This window comes from Schistocerca piceifrons, chromosome 8 (genome assembly GCF_021461385.2).
Source record: "Schistocerca piceifrons isolate TAMUIC-IGC-003096 chromosome 8, iqSchPice1.1, whole genome shotgun sequence".
NCBI classification, from domain to species: Eukaryota; Metazoa; Arthropoda; class Insecta; order Orthoptera; family Acrididae; genus Schistocerca; species Schistocerca piceifrons.
Window position 1 is genome coordinate 77,953,040 of NC_060145.1, and position 22,177 is coordinate 77,975,216.

At 41.9% G+C, this 22,177-nt stretch overlaps 1 protein-coding gene across 2 annotated transcripts in view; it reads left to right on the forward strand.

Annotated features, from left to right (window-relative positions):
* The first annotated feature begins 2,889 nt into the window (after positions 1–2,889).
* LOC124711957 (pacifastin-like protease inhibitor cvp4) overlaps positions 2,890–22,177 on the forward strand; it is a 77,191-nt gene continuing 57,903 nt past the window's right edge. For both annotated transcript variants that reach the window (XM_047242227.1, XM_047242229.1), the window contains exons 1-2: positions 2,890–2,979; positions 17,801–17,902. In XM_047242227.1, coding sequence (XP_047098183.1) covers positions 2,916–2,979; positions 17,801–17,902 — 166 coding nt within the window. In that variant the 5' untranslated portion in view covers positions 2,890–2,915. The remainder of the gene's footprint in view (positions 2,980–17,800; positions 17,903–22,177) is intronic.

Sequence of the window (22,177 nt, forward strand, 5' to 3'; positions counted from 1 at the left end):
AAAACTGCTTGTATCAATATATTTGACTTAGTGTTCAACGTTTACATGTGCTGCAACTCGTCATTTTTCCGTGATCACTTTACATGTAAATGATGGTACTCTACAATCATTTATACTTAACTTTTCTATCCCTATCTTTACATGGCGTTCAGAGATGTACAGAGCATATGCCACCTCAGAATTTTCCACATCTTCTACACATTCAAGAATTTAATCAACCTCGTTTTCATCCCCATAGTGTCCTGAAGAAACAAACTAATTTTACTTTTCTGGTAACTGTTGCATGTATTATGGTCCTATTGTGTTCTAATTTCCTTGAAGACTGCGTAATATGGCTCTAACCTAAATAGTGTCCCACTCTGACTCCAGTAATCACAGGGACTTTGCCTTGTGTGTTTGTAGCCCCCTTACACTTTCTTCAAGCTAATTTCTCCTTCCCCCTCCTATTCAGGTGCAGGCCATGATTTGTGTACCTCAATTACAGCAACAGGTACAGCACAGGTATGATACTTCGTTTCAGTTTAAAGCAATCAACTTAACTCTTTGTATGCACACAAGACGTGCTGTTGCTGCTCATATCCTTCACGTCAACTTTAATATTAAAAGTTTCTAGCCAAGCTGTTTTCCGGTCCTCTTACTATGGTACCTGGACTTCACTGTGAAAAAAATACTTCTGCTACTCTTGGAAAATGTAGAATTTATTTGTTAATAGAGATGAATATGGAAACGATAACGTAACGCTGAACTTTGATTGTGTAAGTCGCGAGAAAGGACAATAAGTTTAAGAAGAAGAGCATAAGAAGATAAAAAAAATACAAATAGTTTTAAATAACGTGGGGCAGGTGTGGCGACGAATATGGGTTGGCACAGTTTGGTAATAACATATAACGGTAACGTGATACTTTAGTGTAAAACTAGCTGTGATGAAATGGACATCACTGGGACTTTCAAATCTAAAGTGTGAGTAATATGGCATTTCATGACATATTTTTGAAAGAGACTGTTGATTACGTGAAAATAACGCCAAAGGTAGTGTCTGACAACGTAGCTCTTATGTTGGACATGTTCAATAATTAGGAAGCTTGTGATAAACGAAATTATTGCTTGTAATATATGAGTGGAAAAATATTTTGGTTTCCACCTTTTAATACTTACAGACCAGTAACATTATCAAATATACGATTTTGAAGACTCAAATCTATGCGCGCAGTACACTAGACAATTTAAAAATAAATGACAAGTAGAAATATTTGTGAAATCGTCGCCAGAATTCGAACCTCACACCCTAATTTCCAAACCTTTGGGTGGCTGTTGATGGTAGGACACTTTGGATCTTTCCAATAAAGTCTTTACTTAGAAGTTGTACAGTTAGCAATTTTTGTGTGAAATACTATCGCCACGACTCGAAATCTTGACCTCTTGGTCACAGACTCATGCAAGACAGCGAGCTTTGAGTTCCTACAGGGTGAGGGTAAAGGGAGAGGAATGGATTCGACGATCAATATTGTGGTTTGTAATCTTTGGTATATTAATCTAGTCGGCAGTTTGCAAGTGTGAAATTCTGTGAAATTCTGTGTTGATCGTGATTTATATGCTAAAGAAATGCTAACGTTTTTCTGAAAATGTAATGGTAAATCACAGGTTTCAATGCTTTTTGACGATAGCTCAAACAACATAATCCGAATGCCTCAAAGAAATCTAAGTAATTACAGTTGTATTTTAAGGAATTGTTAACGTTCAGTACTCTGTCATGCTAGTTACGTATCAATGACTCGTGTTCGTCCCTTTCATTGTACCTGTGGTTTGTTGTCTATTATTCATTATTTCCTTTGTGGTACATTCCAGTTGTTTTATTACTAAACCAATTTTTACGTATTTTATACTTTGCCAACTGGACATTGCCTCAAAGAATAACCAGATCTTCTGATTGTATCGACTATTTCAAATATTTCTGTTCATCGTGTACGAAAAATTGCAACTCTTCTAATACACTACAATTATCATGTTTTGCTACTAGTCTGAAAATGCTCCAACCTCCAATTTCTTGCAGCTCTGATAACTTCAGTGAAGTGTGATGAATACTATTACAATTCCCTATAAATTATGCGCTGTGTATTTCATTTTAGCATGTAGCTGGTGTCTCTATAGCACAAAAAAGAGTTTATTTTTAAATTTTACCAACATATAATCTACTTATGTAACGGTGATTCTGAATTTATCTTCTACGGTAGTAATATTCCTAAAAATTGAGTTTTGTTCCTTCTTCTACTTAAAAGAGATGATGCCCTACAATTACGCCAACAGTCTCCCACTCCTCCTTCATCTAATATATCAGTTTACGAGTGCCTTGTATTCTTAGAGTAATGTCATCTAACAAAACCAGTCAGATGGTGTGAAAACAATTTGTGGCATCGTTTTTGCAAAAAATAGTCTGCATGCGCAGTGTATTTTCTGTAACGGTACATAATAACTAGCATGATGTTTCACTAGCATCTCCCACAGTTCACTAAGTGGTTCACTTAGAACTATGAAAGTATAACTATCCAACTCGCAACCATTTTAAATATTTTTCGATACCTTTGACTAGTGAAATCGGTTCATATGTAAAGAGAACAAAAAACATGAGTAGAGAGAAAGAAGATACAACACAAAATACACCGAGGGAACTGTGAAAAACATTTACAGCCACCAACGATGTCTTAGTGAAGCAACAGTTAATGTCAAAATACGTAACGGCCCGACATTACCTTGTGGAGCGTTATCGTGGGGCATCATTAACAGCCCTGACTTGTGGCTGGTGTTTTCCACTAAACGGGACGGATGAAAGCCGGTCGTTGACAGTGAGTGAGGAAACGCCTAGTATAAAAGGATCGGCTGCAGACGCGAGAGACAGACACTGGCAGCAGCCTCCAGACATGAAGCTCTCAGCAAGCGTACTTCTGCTGATCGTCGCGGCAGGTTTGGTCCACGCCGAGGAAGGTAAGCTTTCGCTGTCTACATAACCAGACTGTTAATGGAAGTCTATGCTAATTAGGGTGTCAACAAAAATAATACTTCTCTTTATGTTTCTCCTGGTTCGAAGTCACAGCGAATAACGCGTAGGAAACTGTTGCTTTAATAAAGTCAGCAGTTGTTTAACGGTGAAGAATCACTTATTCTGCAGCCGTGTGTGTCATCACACCATGCTCGTACCGCCTCGTTAGGACTTTTTCATGCATTACAACCCTTTGCTATACAAATCCATATCCGCATGGCTTTTGACATCATGCCGAGCTTTCTTATCTCTGGGAATTCAGCAAATAATTCCTGAATGCCTGGTTACGTATGTAGCCCAGCTTCATTTACCTTTCAATGCAGTCGACTCTAGTCTGCTTCAAATGGCTCTGAGCACTATGGGACTTCTTTGGTCATCAGTCCCCTAGAGCTTAGAACTACTTAAACCTATGTAACCTAAAGACATCACACACATCCATGCCCGAGGCAGGATTCGAACCTGCGACCGTAGCGGTAGCGCGGCTCCAGACTCTAGCGCCTAGAACCGCTCGGCCACTCCGGCCGGCTGACTCTAGTCTGTTCCCTGATTCACTTCTTCATTTCGTTTCAAGTACTTCTCCAATTCTCGTTGAGACACGGTAAGTTTCTGAATTTTTATCGCAAATAAAATGCAGGGGTCACTAACAAAATTCAAATCTAGGATCACACTCTGATTGTTCGATACTATTCTGCAGTCTGGTCTGTTACTTTTCGCATTGTATTCGCGGAACAGTGAACCAGAATTCCCCTGGGGCTGTTGAGGGATACTTTCTGAGTTTACCGGTATGAGGAACTCACAATATGCCGCGTCTCGTTACTGGGTAATTGCATTTCGTTTGATTTCTGGCCCCTGTTAGCTTTGTAACTGTATTGCACTGAAAGCAGTGCTCAGTAGTGTAAATATCGACAGTATTAGGTAGGTGGTCTTAACGTTATGGCTGATCACTGTACCCGCATCCATATTTGAGGATTGTTTCATTATTCAGTGTTTTGTCTTACACGTTTTGAATATTATACAAGGTGAGTCACCTAACGTTACCGCTGGATATATTTCGTAAACCACATCAAATACTGACGGACCGATTCCACAGACCGAACGTGAGGAGAGGGGCTAGTGTAATTGTTTAATACAAACCATACAAAAATGCACGGAAGTATGTATTTTAACACAAACGTACGTTTTTTTAAATGGAACCCCGTTAGTTTTGTTAGCACATCTGAACATATAAACAAATACGTAATCAGTGCCGTTTGTTGCATTGTAAAATGTTAATTACATCCGGAGATATTGTAACCTAAAGTTGACGCTTGAGTACCACTCCTCCGCTGTTCGATCGTGTGTATCGGAGAGCACTGCAACATACATCGCGTTTCTACAGAATGATCTGCCAACGTTGCTCGAAAATGTCCCACTGGAAACGCGTCGACGTATGTGGTATCAGCATGATGGTGCACCTGCGCATTCCGCAATTAACACTAGGGTGACCCTTGACAGGATGTTCGACGGGCGTTTCATAGGACGTGGAGGACGCATAAATTGGCCAGCCCATTCTCCTGATCTTACACCTCTGGGCTTCTTTCTGTGGGGTACGTTAAAGGAGAATGTGTACCGTGATGTGTCTACAACCCCAGAGGATATGAAACAACGTATTGTGGCAGCCTGCGGCGACATTACAACAGATGTACTGCGGCGTGTACGACATTCATTACGCCAGAGATTGCAATTGTGTGCAGCAAATGATGGCCACCACATTGAACATCTATTGGCTTGACATGTCGGGACACACTCTATTCCAGTCCGTAATTGAAATCGGAAACCACGTGTGTACGTGTACCTCATCCCTCATGGTAATGTACATGTGCGTCAGTGAAAAAGACCAATAAAAAGGTGTTAGCATGTGGACGTAATGTGCTATTCCAGTCTCTTGTGTACCTAAGGTCCATCACCGTTCCCTTTGGATCCCTACGTAATTCGGTGCTCTCCGATACACACGATCGAACAGCGGAGGAGTGGTACTCAACCGTCAACTTTAGGTTACAATATCTCCGGATGTAATTAACATTTTACAATGCAACAAACGGCACTGATTACGTATTTGTTTATATGTTCAGATGTGCTAACAAAACTAACGGGGTTCCATTTAAAAAAACGTAGGTTTGTGTTAAGAAACATACTTCCGTGCATTTTTGTATGGTTTGTATTAACCAATTACACTAGCCCCTCTCCCCACGTTCGGTCTGTGGAATCGGTTCGTCAGTATTTGATGTGGTTTACGAAATATATCCAGCGGTAACGTTAGGTGACTCACCCTGTATATTACAGGCTTCTTTACGGTTCTAATGATATTTTCAGAGATACCAGGATGATGGTGGGAACAGATCGAAGAGATCGTAGTTACGTTCTTACTCTCTTACTAGCCGACGGAGTCTCTGGGTGCCACATAGCTTACACCTCAGAAGGTACCAGTGAACAGCTTCGGTGTAGTTCCGGTTTGCACTGCAGTTGCCGATATGCACCATGTGTACAGGCTCACTAAATGCAATGGCAGGGTGGCAGAACTATCCTCTGCTCAGCTATTCAAGCAGCGGTGACAACCCCATCGAAGTACACTGATCAGCCAGAACATTATGACCAAGGTTACTAAATAATGAGGTTGGGCAGTAAGCGCTCTGCTCTGCCATTGGCTGGCCTAGTGACGTCAGCGTGGAAGCAAGCGCTCACAAGCAGACGACACGGCATGCGCGTTTACGTCAAGTTTTTGGCGGAAGATTTTGTTTATACCAGAAATGAGATGTCTAAACTGCTTTTCTGCTGCTAAAATATTACAGTTAAAACCGATGAGTTATATTCTTTCGCAGCTTATGCCTCACACATCGGTAAAATGTCAGATCATAACCACACTGACACACACTTGAAATTCGAAACCTCGGCTCAAATAAATCAGAAACTATTCATTTAATCGCATTGAAATGAATTTACTAAAGACCTCGAAATTGCACACACTTGTTTGTAAGAACAGCATTCCTTCTTTCTAAAGCAGCTATAGTATTCATCAAAGTAACTTTATCTGTGTCTCAAAAAAAAAACTGTCATCTGTACATGTGCTCTTATTATGATGTTTCCAGAGATTTCTTATGTAGTTCTCGTTTCTTATACCGTTTGGTTCTGTCTTCTGTTGCGGGTGACACATTGACAGTCGCACTACTGCACGGCAAATTGCGCGAAGGAACTGCATCTGGCTTGAGCATTCTTTTTCGGGACAAATTAAGCAATTCAGACTGTAAATCCCTTAAGTAACCTGTTTATGCGAAATGGCGAGAACATATTCTTGCATGCGCAACATTTACACTGTCTTTCCCTCAACATTTCGACAACCATAGTTTTTGTAATGTTTCATTACGCGGGAAACTGTGATACATTACGTCAGTTCCATTTGTGCTCCAGTTGTAGGAAAAACAGCCCGTTACAGCACAGGCTGGCATTGTAAAAATTAATTTTCTCACTCACTTGTAGATTCTCCAATAGGAATTTCACAGGACGAACCATAAACTATAGAGCTGGCGAACACAATGTTGATTCCGCTGTCCACTATCGCTAACTATTTCAGTTCCGAATCAAATATCAATTACAGCAAAAACCGTTAACACTCCCGAATTCCGAATGTTTCCGCTGTTGACTGAGTACCTCAGAAGAAAGAAATCAATCAAAATACTCCTTCAAACACAAAAAAACACAAGAAAAACAATCACACACAATTCGAACTGTGTACTGTTTGGCACAGCTGCTTCCACCGTGACGTCATCCGCACAACTGAGAAAACACGTTGCTTTCTGCGCATAGCTTTCTGCGCCCCCCTGATTATGACTACCTATCTACTGTTGATATAAACCATGGAGGTAAGAATAAGGGGAGATGGCGCTACGTATCCCAGCCGTACTACGTTTTGAAGCCATGGGGGCGTGGCTCGCTGCCATGACACTCTGACCGAAACATTGCCAGTGTGCTATAGCGCTGCGTGTATTACAGTCGCTAATTGCACCATATACGTATGTAACGTCATCAGATTGGTTGTTTCAAAGTTTTTGTTTAAAATAAAATCTCGTAAAGGCAAAATTCCCCGTTTCTTCTGATTAAAAATAGTTTTTAATGTAATATTACGAATAGCTAGCCATCAATGCAAACGATACAATTTTGTTAATTCAGTAATAAACGTGTATCACAAACTAAATAATAGAAACTGAAAACTAAGTTAGCTATACCCTCCCTCCAAAGCCCCATAAATACATCTTGTTTGTAATACGTACTGGGACATTTCAGTTACGTTACACTACTGGGAAACACTGTTCATTACCACCAATATTTACTGAAATACGGTACATAGAATGGCAAATCTACACAGTGTCCTGTTTAGGCCTACACTTTACGCCAGTTAATGTAGTGTTAGCTTTTAATTTGGTACATGATGGAGACAAAGTGAGTTACTCAACACTTCGATTATCGACGATACGTACGTATTATACTGAAACGTGAACTTGAAAACTAAGAATTTAATTCTTTGAATTAACATACCTTTTGCAAATGTTTTGGGTGTGTAGGGAAAACTGATGGTACAGCATTTTCTCGGAGCCTTACTGTTGAAAGGGAAGTTCGGTCTATGTCCTCTTCTCGGGAATGCTGAGAACATATAGTGCTCCATTTAGACGCACACCAATTCTTCCTCCTCACGGCATTCTCCCACAGAGCTTTCCGACTTTCATTTTTAGGAAATAGAAAATCATACAGGAGAAAAACACGCTATAGTACAAGTACCGATGTAGCACACGTTCATTCACAATGAAGTTGTAAAATCACACTTAACGAGACAACTTACAAATGAAATGTTATTCCCTTCGATTTCGCATCACAATCAGAACGATTCGTACATCCGAACACCACACAAGTCACCATAATAGCGCAAAATTCTTCCAAAAGCGAGCGAGAAGCCTATGCACACAAGCTTACAGCAGCAATGTTTTGGTCGGATTCAGATGGCTACCCTCGGCTTCACATAGCTTCACAGCTGTGACGTCACGGCGTCTCCCTCTGTTCTTACCTCCATGATATAAACCAGTCCAGGTGACAGCAGCGTCACCTGGCGAGAAATAACCCCTACTCAGACACAGTCACGATGCGTCTAGCATCACTGAGCGTGCTCTCCGTGTGTAGAATGGGGAAGGCGCGCGAGCTATCTGAGTTTGACAGAGGACAGATTGTGATGGCCCAGAGGCTCGGCACGAGCTTTTCATAAACTGCGCGACTTGTCGGGTGTTCGAGAAGTGCTGCGGTGAGCGTCCTCAACACGTGGTGAATCCAAGGTGATACCATGTCCAGAAGTTTTGGCTGTCACCTCTCATTACAGATGTCAGACGTCGTATCTTTGGGCAGACTGGTACAGCAGGACATTCGGTGAAATGTGACAGAACTAACATCAGACTGAAATGCTGGGCTGAGTAATCTTCTTCTTCTGTAGTCGTCAATCCAAGGATTGGTTTTCAACAGCTACAATGGCAGCTTGTCTCCATTCTGTGCGTCTTTCAGCTTTTCTCCTCATTTCTTTATAGGTGTCACATCCCACATCTTTCACGATTTGATCCATGTACCTCAGTCGTGGTCTTCCTCTTGGTCTTTTCCCCTCGACATATCCCTCTATGATTGTGTTCAGGAGTCCATTATGTCTTAACAGATGGCCTGTAAATTGTACTCTTCTTTTAACAATGAAACTCCAGAAGCTTCTCTTCTCACCTGTTCTTTCCAGAACCACTTTGTTTGTGACCTTGTCGATCCATTTTATTTTGAGCATGCGTCTATAGCACCACATTTCAAAAGAATTTAGCTTCTGCTGTTCCTCTGTCCCGAGAGTCCATGTTTCACACCCATAGCATACCACACTCCACACATATGATTTCAAAAATCTTTTCCTGGTTTCAAGGCTGATGCTCTTAGATGTTAATATGTTTTTCTTCTCGTTAAAAAGCAGCCTTTCCTTGAGCTATTCTATTTCTCACTTCTGCCTTGCTCCTTCCATCCCTGGTAATATTACTGCCCAGATAAGTAAATTTATCAATTTGTTCAAGCAGTTCATTGCCTACATGAACTTGGACTTTCACTTGATCTTCTTTGTCGCATGCCATTACTTTTGTTTTTGCTTTATTAATTCTCATATTATATTCTTCGCCCATAACTTTATCCATTCTATTCAGTAGGACTACAAGATCTTCTTCACTTTCAGCCAGGACAGCTATATCATCGGCACATCTTATCATATCTATTCGTTGGCCATGAATTACTACACCTGTCTGTGAATTTTCCCTTACTTTTTTCAGCGCCTCTTCAATGTATACGTTAAAGATAACAGGGGATAGTGCGCAGCCTTGTCGGACACCTTTCTGTATCTGCACCTCTTCTTGTTTTGTCCGTCCACGGATAACTGCTGTCTCGTTTTTGTACAGGTTCCATATCATTTTTCTGTCTTTATGGTCTATTCCTACTTTTTTGAGTACCTCAAACATCTTATCCCATTTAACATTATCAAAGGCTTTCTCTACATCTACGAAAGCTATTTATGTTTTCAGGTTCTTATCTAGTCGTTTCTCTATTATTAGTTTTAGAGCAAATATTGCTGAGTAATAGTGTGGCTGAATGCGAAGTGCACCCAACACTCCTAACCCACGCATGTGCCAAAGTTAACAGCACGACATCGGCCACTACAACTGCAATAAGCACTTGACCACGGCACTGAACGTTGGCGCATTGGCAGAAAGTTGCATGGTCTGACGAATCCCGATAACTTCTTCATCACGCCGAAGGGAGGGCGCGAATCTGTCGTCTACCAGGTGAACAGCTCCTTGGCACCTGTGCTGTGGGACGGAGACAAGACGGCGGCGGCTCCATTATGCTCTAGGAAACATTCACGCGTGTATCCATGGCTCCAGTGGAGCTCGTGCAAGGCACCATGACGACCAAGGAGTATCGCACACTTGTTACGGGCCACGCACACCACTTCATGACGATCATGTTTCCCGACAGCAGTGGCATTTTTCAACAAGATAAATCGCCTTATCACAAGGCGAGAAATGTGATGGAGTGGTTCGGGAAACACAGTGGCGACTTACAGTTGATGTGCTAGCCGCCGAACTTGCCAGATCTGAGGCCGATGGAACACATCTAGGGTGCGACTGAACGTGGCGTCAGAACTCATCGCCCTACTCTCGGGAATTTACGGGAATTAAGCGACTAATGTGTGCGGATGTGGTGCAACCCCCTTCATCGACCTGCCAAGTCCTCACTGCTTCCATTTCACGACGTATCGCCGTTGTTACAAATGCTAAAGGTGAACTTACAGCTATTAGGTAAGTGGTCATAATGTTCTGACTGATCGCCTACTTTCGCATATATCTGAGGAATGTTTCATTACTTTGTGTTGTGTGTTTAACGTTTTGATTATTGAGTACTACAGGCTTCTTCAATGTTGTAAAAGTGTTTTCAGTGAAAACAGGGCTATTGTGGTAACATGTCGTACGGAGTGTAGTTACATTATTATTCTGTTATGAGTCGCCGGAGGCTCTAGGTTCCACCTACCTCATACCTCGGAAGATACCAATGAACAACCTCTGAAACTTTCTACGTTCAGTTCTTGTTCACCCTATATATGGCCCATATATATATATATATATATATATATATATATATATATATATATATATATATATATACAGGGTGAGTCACCTAACATTACCGCTGGATATATTTCGTAAACGACATCAAATATTGACGAATCGATTCCACAGACCGAACGTGAGGAGAGGGGCTAGTGTAATTGGTTAATACAAACCATACAAAAACGCACGGAGGTATGTTTTTTAACACAAACCTACGTTTTTTTAAATAGAACCCCGTTAGTTTTGTTAGCACATCTGAACATATAAACAAATACGTAATCAGTGCCGTTTGTTGCATTCTAAAATGTTAATTACATCCGGAGATATTGTAACCTAAAGTTGGCGCTTGAGTACCACTCCTCCGCTGTTCGATCGTGTGTATCGCAGAACACCGAATTACGTAGGGATCCAAAGGGAACGGTGATGGACCTTAAGTACAGAAGAGACTGGAACAGCACATTACGTCCACATGCTAACACCTTTTTGTTGGTCTTTTTCACTGACGCACATGTAGATTACCATGAGGGGTGAGGTACACGTACACACGTGGTTTCCGTTTTCAATTACGGAGTGGAATAGAGTGTGTCCCGACATATCAGGCCAATAGATGTTCAATGTGGTGGCCATCATTTGCTGCACACAATTGCAATCTCTGGCGTAATGAATGTCGTACACGCCGCAGTACATCTGGTGTAATGTCGCCGCAGGCTGCCACAATACGTTGTTTCATATCCTCTGGGGTTGTGGGCACATCACGGTACACATTCTCCTTTAACGTGCCCCACAGAAAGAAGTCCAGAGGTGTAAGATCAGGAGAACGGGCTGGCCAATTTATGCGTCCTCCACGTCCTATGAAACGCCCGTGGCCTGTGTTTGTTACAGCAGGCAACTGAACGTCGGAGGTTTCAAGCGTCAACTTTAGCTTACAATGTCTCCGGATTTAATTAACATTTTACAATGCATCAAACGGTACTGATTACCTATTTGTTTATATGTTCAGATGTGCTAACAAAACTAACGTGGTTCCATTTAAAAAAACGTAGGTTTGTGTTAAAAACATACTTCCGTGCAGTTTTGTATGGTTTGTATTAAACAATTACACTAGCCCCTCTCCTCACGTTCGGTCTGTGGAATCGGTTCGTCAGTATTTGATGTGGTTTACGAAATATATCCAGCGGTAACGTTAGCTGACTCACCCTGTATATGGCCCAAAATGAGTATAGGAAGTTCCATGAAATGTTTTGCGGTTGATGCCGGTATCCTGTACAAAGACAATGCAACGCTATAGCATTCTACCGAAATGCAGAAACGCCTGCAGAAGATCGCCACTGGGTGCAGTGACTGGCAGCCGTCCCTCAGCATAAACTTCACCTTATTGCGTATAAATAGGCAGATGGGCGAATTATTGTTTAATAACACAACTGCAGAATAAACACTAGAAGCAATTACAAGTACAAAACACTGTATGTATACATGCGGAGTGACTTAAACCCGAATGACCACGTGAAACGAATGGCACGGAAGGCAGATGCCACACTGAAATTCATTGCAAGAATCCTCAGAAAGTGTAGACCACCCACGAAGGAGGCACCTGAAATGACCTTCGTCCATCCAATACTTTAATATTGCTTCTAGAGAAGAAACAGAGGACATCCAAAGAGGACCAGTGCATTTCATTTCTTTAGTAAGTGCAAAAGCCTCACGAAGATGTTCAGTCAACTCCAGTGGCAGGCAAGAGTGCCCATTGCCCATACGTCACTCTGGGAGCGGGGGGGGGGGGTAAGACCTGGGGATGTGGGGCATTTTTAACACTTTCGAAGACGAATGGTGACTTTCAGTTCTAATAAAAAAAAGTTTCAGTTCTGATCCTGTTATAAAACTGCGTAATACCGACTTTTAAATCATTTTCTTGAAAGGAAAACACCTGACTGCACTATATTTTTTTCCCTTTGGCTGAGAGGTGGGTGGGGGGGAGTTTGCCCTTAGTGAAAGACTATACGAGAAAGGCGCTCTGAATCACTGTGCGGGGTTACTGTTAGAATTAGGAGGCTGTACTTACCAATCTATTTTTGCCATCTCAGCATATCTCACAAAAATGTCATGTAGATGAAATTGGAGAAATTCGACCCCACATGGGGGGTTACCACCAGCCCTTCTTCTCGCAGGCCATTTGCGACTTTCAAAGAAAGGGAATAATTTTCACTGGTACACAAAATATTTTCCGCCACACACCGTAAGATGGCTTACTGAGTGTAGATGCAGATGTAGATGTTGACTGTAACCGTTCCACCCATATCAGTAGCTTGAATAACTTTATCTTGGAACTCTTCCATTTGGTCCGTGTTTGCATAGAGAAACAACAATATGGGAATTGGCAATCCGCCTTGATGCAAAACACTTTTTGATATTTATTTTCTTATTTATTTCACAAACTGGCTTCAGCGACAAATATCGTCATCATCAGTGGGTTCTTTAAGTTTAAAACATGCAGAAAATAACATATTTATAAAACACTGTAACAAGTTATTGCATTTGCACTGTTTGTCTTTTAAAATACTGTTTTCTGTGGATAATTTCACGCTACCTTCTTTATTGTACGTTACAACATGGTTTTAAGTATTGTTGTCGCTGTTTATGGCATATTTTCAGTGCTTTTTCTGTCGCCGTTTTTCTCGGTGTGCAGCATGTCATCTGCAACTGCGTGACCTGCTGTTAGTGAACAAATACTAAAATGTGAACTTACTTATGTCAGCGTTATTACGATTGGGATTGTGGTAGTGCTGTTGATCTATCATTGGTTTGTAATAGGCTGTTACCTAGTTTGTCATGTACTCAAGTTCGTTAGGCGGCTTGCAGCTAATTTTGTACACAGAAAATCAAAACTTTCGCACTTCATTTATGATGCAAGGTATTACGTCATCTTGCTGTTCGCGCGTGTCACGAGGAATGTATCGCGTGTTGCGAGAAGGCTATGGAAACGGTAGCTGGAGTTCTGACTACTTCTGTTCCTTATTGATGACTCTGTGTGTGATGGGGAGGGATTGTTTTGAGTGTGTGTGCTTTCTGTTCTGCGTTCTGGGTCAGTTCTCTCAGAGCGGTAAGGAGTATGTTGTTGGAAAGTGTTGTGTTGCCGTTTATAGGGACTGACGACCTTAGCAGTTAAGTCCCATAAGATTTGACACACATCTGTTGCCGTTTATTGGGGTTTTTTCCTTCCACTTTAGCCTTTTGTATGTAGTAATTTTCTTCTATTGTTAGTTTTCGGTACAAACTATTGCTCTGTTTGTATTTTGTTCCGTTACGATGAGTGTATTGGATTTCATCTACTCGGATGTCCTGAATCCGACTACGGATATGGCCCGATAGTCGGTGCGGTCGGTTTTCATTCGCTAAACGATACTGCGGAACTATACCGAATGTGTTTCTGAAGTGAACGAACGTGTTATCGAACACAACCAATCTTCGCCATTCCGTAAGACTGCACTACAGCGAGTAACATTTTAGGTACCATACTCTTCGACAGAGACTCAGTCGCCGCGCGCCGGAAAGCTTCCAAAATTCGAGAACAGTGTGAAAGCGTATTGCAGGAAAGTAAACCCGTTTGCTAATAATGTTCACGATTCAAATCACAGAGCAAAAAATGGGTATTTGAAGCTGAAGGTACACTTATCAGAATCAAACATCGCGGTCATTGGAAAAGAACGTAGTTACAGTCTATGGATTTCCCATCTTGTTGCGCCAAAGTGCTGAAATAAGTGAAAATGGAACAACACATACATCTCGTCGAGAAACGACCAATAAAATCTGTCAGAGATCGATGTCTGACAAACTTCTTTCAGCAAAATAACGATCAAATTAATTAGCTAATATTTGTTGTGATTATCGGACCGAAGTATACAGATCTTCTTTAGGTCCATTAAGACCAACAAATAAGATGTTCTAGATATTATTGCTATTATATATTTGATATTTATGTCTAACAATCATCCCTTTTTCCGTACGCGGTCATTCGCCATCTCCCTTCCACGCCGCTCCAGACTTTTTTGTGTGTTCAGTGTAGGTAACTGTCGGAAACATACCTTTAGCTTGTTTTTGCCTGTGAAATTCCTACATATTCTACTGAATTTTCTCAACACCTCAGATTTTCCGTCATACTTTTTCCCGTCGCTCAGGCATCACTTTTCTTGCTATTCTTGTTTCCGTTGCTGTGTACGAACAACTTCATCTACATCTACATCTACATGATTACTCTGAAATTCACATTTAAGTGCTTGGCAGAGGGTTCATCGAACCACACTCATACTATGTCTCTACCATTGTACTCCCGAACAGCGCGCGGGAAAAACGAACACCTAAACCTGTCTGTTCGAGCTCTGATTTCTCTTATTTTATTTCGATGATCATTCCTGCCTAGGGGTAGGTTGGGCCCAACAAAATATTTTCGCATTCGGAAGAGAAAGTTGGTGACTGAAATTTCATAAATAGATCTCGCCGCGACGAAAAACGTCTTTGCTTTAATGACTTCCATCCCAATTCGCGTATCATATCTGCCACACTCTCTCCCCTGTTACGTGATAATGCAAAACGAGCTGCCCTTTTTTGGACCCTTTCGATGTCCTCCGTCAATCCCACCAGGTAAGGATCCCACACCGCGCAGCAATATTCTAACAGAGAGCGAAAGAGTGTAGTGTAAGCTATCTACGAGGATCGGTCAAAAAGTAATGCCTCCCATTTTTTTCTACTTAAAGAAATTAAGTTAAGTGAAAAATTTGAATTTGGCGCCATTCCTCAAACCTTCTTCTGCAATCCACTGCAGTAGTAACTTTCTGTGTCAACAGGTGGCAGCACAGCAGAAGTTTGTAAGATGGCCGACATCGATGTTCGTTTGAGACAGCGTTGTGTGATTGAATTCTTGAATGCAGAAGGTGAAACGCCCATACGCATTCATGAAAGACTGAAGAAGGTGTATGGTGTTGCGACAGTGGATGTCAGCACTGTTAGACGATGGGTTCGTCGTTGTAAGGAAGCTGAAGGGCAAACACCGTTGACTGACGAAAAGCGGAGCGGCAGGCCGGTGAGTGCAGTGACTCCACACAACATTCAGCAAGCTGATGACATCATTCGTGGTGACCGTCGGGTGACTGCAGATGAAGTGTGTCGCATTATTTCTCTTAGTAAAGGCAGTGTGATCACGATTATTAAACAATTGGGGTAATCAAAAGTTTGTGCACGGTGGGTTCCAAGAATGTTAACCGATCAGAATAAAGAGGCAAGGAAAACAATAGCCTCCCAACACTTGCAGCGCTTCCGTTTGGAGGGAGATGAGTTTCTGAAAAAAATTGTGACCGGGGACGAAACATGGGTGCATTTTTTTGAACCCGAATCAAAGAGGCAGTCAATGGAGTGGCGTCACACAAGCTCGCCGAGGAAGAAAAAATTCAAAACTGTGCGATCGGCAGGGAAAGTTATGGCAACAGTTTTCTGGGATACAGAGGGTGTGATTCTGGTTGATTTTTTGGAGCAGGGATGCACAATAAATTCTGTTCAATACGTCACAACCCTCAACAAACTTAAAGCACGTCTTCAGCGAGTTCGCCCAACAAAATCAATGGCAGATGTTCTTCTTTTGCATGACAATGCAAGACCACACACCAGTCGTCACACCTCTGACGAGATTGTCAAAATTGGATGGGAAGTTTTGCCTCATCCCCCATACAGCCCTGACCTGGCACCATCAGACTTCCATCTGTTCGGGCGACTAAAAGAAGCTCATCGTGGGATTCATTTTGAAGATGAGGAGGCCGTCAAAACATCCGTGCGTCAATGGCTTAGGAAGCAGAGCTGTGATTTTTACCGTGCTGGGATACATGCCCTTGTTCAAAGATGGACCAAAACTGTAGAGATGGGCGGAGATTACATTGAAAAATGACAAAATGATCCTCAATGTTGTGGTTTTCAACCTATGTAATTGCATTTAAATTTCCTGACAATTAAACGTAGAAAAAAAAATAGGAGGCATTACTTTTTGACTGACCCTCGTATTTAGTGGACTTGTTGCATCTTCTAAGTGTCCTGCCAATGAAACGTAACCTTTGGCACCCCTTCCCCACAATATTGTCTATGTGGTCTTTCCAACTGAAGTTGTTCGTAATTTTAACACCCAGGTACTTAGTTGAACTGGCAGCCTTGAGAACTGTACTATTTATCGAGTAGTCGAATTCCAACGGATTTCTTTTGGAACTAATGTGGATCACCTCACACTTTTCGTTATTTAACGTCAACTGCCACCTGCCACACCATACAGCAATCTTTTCTAAATCGCTTTGCAATTGATACTGGTCTTCGGACGACCTTACTAGGCGGTAAATTACAGCATCATCTGAAAACAACCTAAGAGAACTGCTCAGATTGTTACCCAGGTCATTTATATAGATCAGGAACAGTAGAGGTCCCAGGACGCTTCCATGGGGAACACCTGATATCACTTCAGTTTTACTCGATGATTTGCCGTCTATTACTACGAACTGCGACCTTCCTGACAGGAAATCACGAATCCAGTCGCACAACTGAGACGATACCCCGTAGGCCCGCAGCTTGATTAGAAGTCGCTTGTGAGGAACGGAGTCAAAAGCTTTCCGGAAATCTAGAAATACGGAATCAACTTGAGATCCTTAAACTTTGCCACACATGTAAGCATTCTATTCCGCCAGCTGTAGTGTACTTCCTCAGTACGGCTGTATTAATATACAGTTCTGAAATTATTTTTTATAAATTTTTAGTCTATTTTGGCATGGTCTCAACACTCAAATGCTTGGCACGCACAGCAATAAAGCCTTCTTTGTTCTTGTAGTATTTCACAGTTATCCTGTGCGTTCACCTCTTCAGCAAAGAAATCGTGGGTACACGTCAGGCAACGCAGTGTGATGAACGCGCAGTAGTAATATGTAACAAGTATATGCCTGCGATATTATACGCAAGTTGTCCCTAATAATTTTACGTAATTGCCGCATGAACGCAAGCTCCTGGGGCTTACCAGCGCCACTGATCACGGTGTTTCCTGATGTTTCAGTTTGTTCTGCTGGTGAGCAGAAGAAGGAGGACTGTAACACATGCGTTTGTGCAAACGGCGTTTGGGCGTGCACGAAGAAGGCTTGCCCACAGGTGGAGGCAGGTGAGTGGCTTGACAGTTCGTCTGTATCAGATGAAATGTGTGCATCATTTTCAAAGTGTGAAGATGCAGTACGAATTTAGGCATTTACCAGTAGCCATCTGGTGTCAGCAAGATTTTAAATGCGTTCTGATTTGTGAATATCGGATCTCGTCGTGTTGTTCTGCTTCAGTCCTAAAAAAAAAATCTGTCTGGTACCAACTTTACTTTTACCACAGACCCATCGCCAATTATTCCTTCCCTCCCCTTGCTCTCGCATCATGCGTAATTTACAGGATATTTCATTGCTATATGCAATAAAATACGTGACAGTATAGCACAGTGGTAAAAATTTGATACAAATGAACGTATAATACTAGTCATAATAATATTATAAGTGGAAGACATATTTCTAAATAATCTGACAATTTTCTGCTGTGCTGTACAATACGGCAGTGTTTAATTAAATATTTGTCTATCGAACTCAAGGAGTAGCCCGGAAGAAACGGTGTTTAAAATTAAATTTGCGTCCTGTCAGTTACCGAGCAAATGATTCAATATTTCTGTTCCCTCATACTGAATTCAGTTTTGGGGCTACAGATTGCTTTATTAATAAGTAACAAAGCCCATTATCTGAATTATTATAATAATTATTGTAACGTAGCTTATGCAGTAGCAAGGATGAAGAGAGAGAAAGAGTAGTTGAAATATGGTAAGACGGCAAGAGTTACACTCCGTTGATGACTAGATGAAATTGGACTGTAAAAAGAAAGAAAAAGCATTAGTATTTGAGCAGCGGTTGCTGCTAAGCATTTTAAACATTCAGACGCAAAGCCCGGATCTAAACCGCTGTCGACAATCTTCTTCTCGTTCTTCACCTCATAGAATAGGTTTACACTCTACATTGTTTTTCAGAATTCAAATGTTCCTCGGCGAAACTGCATCTCTCTTTCCTACTCTTTCATAACTGACTATCTGTTTAATCATACCGGCAGTCTCCGTTCGGTTGATTTATGTACTTTCCATTTTATACTTGCTTGCTCCACATTTCCATTCATAATTAGGTGTTAAGTTCCTCCTTTTCAAAATTGTTGTGTGCCTTATCTCCGAGATCACATACTCTTATCTTCCTCAAACATTTCATTAAAGTCAATTGTTGAGACGCCCTGCTAATCCCACAGGACAGGAAAGGTAGTTTAAATTATGGAAACGGGCTAAAATAAGGGGCTGTCAGTTACACACGAACATACAACTTTATTGTTTGATCAAACATTACACGAGCGCCAAAAATAATTTTTTTAACACACAGTTTTAATCTTTGGGACTTAATTACCAGCTGAAAGCCACTATAATTTAAAAACGGCTGAAGGCCAATAACTTAAAACGCAAGGATAATCAGTAATTTTAAAGGCAAACCTTATCTTAAAACTGTTCTTTAGTTAGTTCAATTGAAATCGGTTGAAGGCCTAACGCCGGCCGGTGTGGCCGTGCGGTTCTAGGCGCTTCCGTCTGGAACCGCATGACCTCTATGGCCGCAGGTTCGAATCCTGCCTCGGGCATGGATGTGTGTAATGTCCTTACGTTAGTTAGGTGTAAGTAGTTCTAGGTTCTAGGGGACTGACGACCTCAGATGTTAAGTCCCATAGTGTTCAGAGCCATTTGAACCATTTGAATTTGACCTCGTAATACTTAAAACCTCATAACAATTTTTTTTTAAATACCAAAGGCCTTACGTGAAACAGTTCTTTAATTTAGGCTGAAGACTTTCAGAGCAAATAACTCAAAGTCAAAATCGTCTGAATGCCCAAGACTTAAAAATTCAACGACATTAAAAATTTTAAAATGTCAGAGGGCTTACATGAAACAGTACTTTACACTAGGCTGAAGGCCTTAAGAGCAAAACAACTCTAAAAGAAAAATCGGCTAGAAGCCATACAAGTACAAATAACAAGAACCAATTAAAAAAATAGGGCAGTCCACCGAAGGGTGCTCAGATGTTCGAGGGTCATCCTGGAATTCAAACACTAACGCTCGATTAGGTGAGACAGGCAGTCAGCCCAACCATTTTCAATCCGCTGGGAACCCAACCGACAGACAGCCAAGAGACCAATATTCAAGATCAGTTCCACTCCACACTTGCACCAAAACTCAAACGATGCTAACAGCGGAGACTGGAACAACAACCAGAACGGATCCCAGACAACCCATAAGCGGCGGACGACCCAAATACACGTCAGACGAACGACCAAACGGCCAAGCAAAGTAGTTGCCACTGAAACGTGTGTGTCGGTAATCGTCGGGCGAGTGGTGGCTATCCTGTCCTTCTACGCTACTCCACGCCATCCGACCAATTCAGAAACAGTACGCCGACACCCTTTAAATACTTGTCAGTCATACCTCATAAACTACACACAGTTTCACGAACCCTTGCACGAAGAACCAGACAATGCTAACGACAGTGACTGAACAAAACAAGGGCGAATCACGAGTTGGCACACACAGCCAGCCCATAAGCGATCGCTGGCCACATGAACGTCGTCCGACAAGACAACCGACCGACGATAAACCAAAGTCGTCCCCATTCAAACCATGTGTGTGGGCAATCATCGGCAAGTGATGGCTATCCGCGCCTCCCTGGCGCTGCATGCCCCACTGGTGCTACAACGCGACTGCGCCAACCGACCCACTGCTACACATCAGCACGGAGACAGCACTAAAATAACTGGGTAGTGAACATCACAGGCTACACACAATTTCACAGACACTTGGACGAAGAACGCGGCAATTGCTAAAAGCAGTGACTGTGCAATCACCAGGACGAACCACGAGTTGAGACACACACCGCCAACCCATACGCGATCGGCGAGCAAATACACGTCGTCCGGTAAGACGACCAACCAAGACCGTCCCCAGCCATGTGTGCCGGCAACGGTCGGGTGAGTCATGGCTATCCGAACCTCATTGCCGCTCCAGCCCGACCGTACTTCCGTCGGGTCCCAACTGTCCGACTGCCAGGTCCGGACTCCACTGCTGGCGCGTTCCAACTCTTTGGACGACACATGACGACCAGAAAGTAATATCAGTCCAGCAAAGATAACACGGCAGGGCCTATATCGATAAGCGCCGCTGCTGCCTCTCACGGGCAGGCAAGGCAGCAACTCAGTGACACTAGTAACTGAAAATTAACATAATGACGAGGCAGTACGGTAAAAACAGGGTGTTAAATAAGAGATGGCACGAACACGAGTCACGCACATATATACTCCACCATCACCATCAACGAGACGCAAGGACAGATGCTTCGAATCGCCGGCATTAACCTCAGGACGAAATGTTTCTCACATGGACAGCACCACGTAGCTTGCTTGCTAGCTCAGAAAATTTGTGTTTAATGGCTCCTAAGGGCAAAATTTTAAATGTTACATATAAAGAAGTCCTTATTTGTAGTAACTCCTTTAAATACAAGACTAGGTTGTTCCCCTATCCAGGTATATTGGTATTTCATACTTCAGATATTCTTACGTGTGCTTGCAAACACATCAGCTCTTTACTGCTGCGCCCTTTTCACACCTTCACCTTCGATTTTTTATAATGTCCGTTTTTCTCGCCGATAGTAAGCTTCAGGAATTTTTTGTAAATTCGTGTGGCTTCGAGATAACAAGCGGACTAAGTCTCGGGCAAAAGTTACTGTTGAACAAAACGTAAACTTAACGCTTGTATCCTCCATCTCATTTATTATTTTTATACACAATGAATCTGCAGAAACACCTTAGTGCTCGTTGGTAGTATAATCGCTTATTTCCAGGGAAGTAGCTTATTGTCAAAGAATAACTAGTTCTTTTAAATCGACGTTGCTCTGAGCTCTTGCTTCCTCACTTGCTGTAATAGCTTTCTGAATGCTGTAAGATCTCTGGGTTAAGGCGAAGCAAAATCCGCGTGAGAATGGTAAAACTAGGATTATAGTTATTTATAGTTCTCTTAACTGTTGATAAAGCTCGCTTCCAGTTATCTTGTTTCATTGTTAAGTTCAAAAGAATTTTTTTTTTATATTCACGTAAAGTGCTGTAAAAGATCAAGACTCACAGCTTTTATAGGATGCAAACGTCGCAATGTTGGGAACACTGCGTAACTAGTCATAAATTACAAATCTCTTTCGACACTTACTCAAAAATGAGACAAATCTGGCAATATATGCATTTAAGCATTTAAATAAAGAAAGAGATCACGCACATAGGATGTAATATGAGTTATATGCATATATGCAAAAATCTGACTGTAGTTGCTACTTCATAAATAACT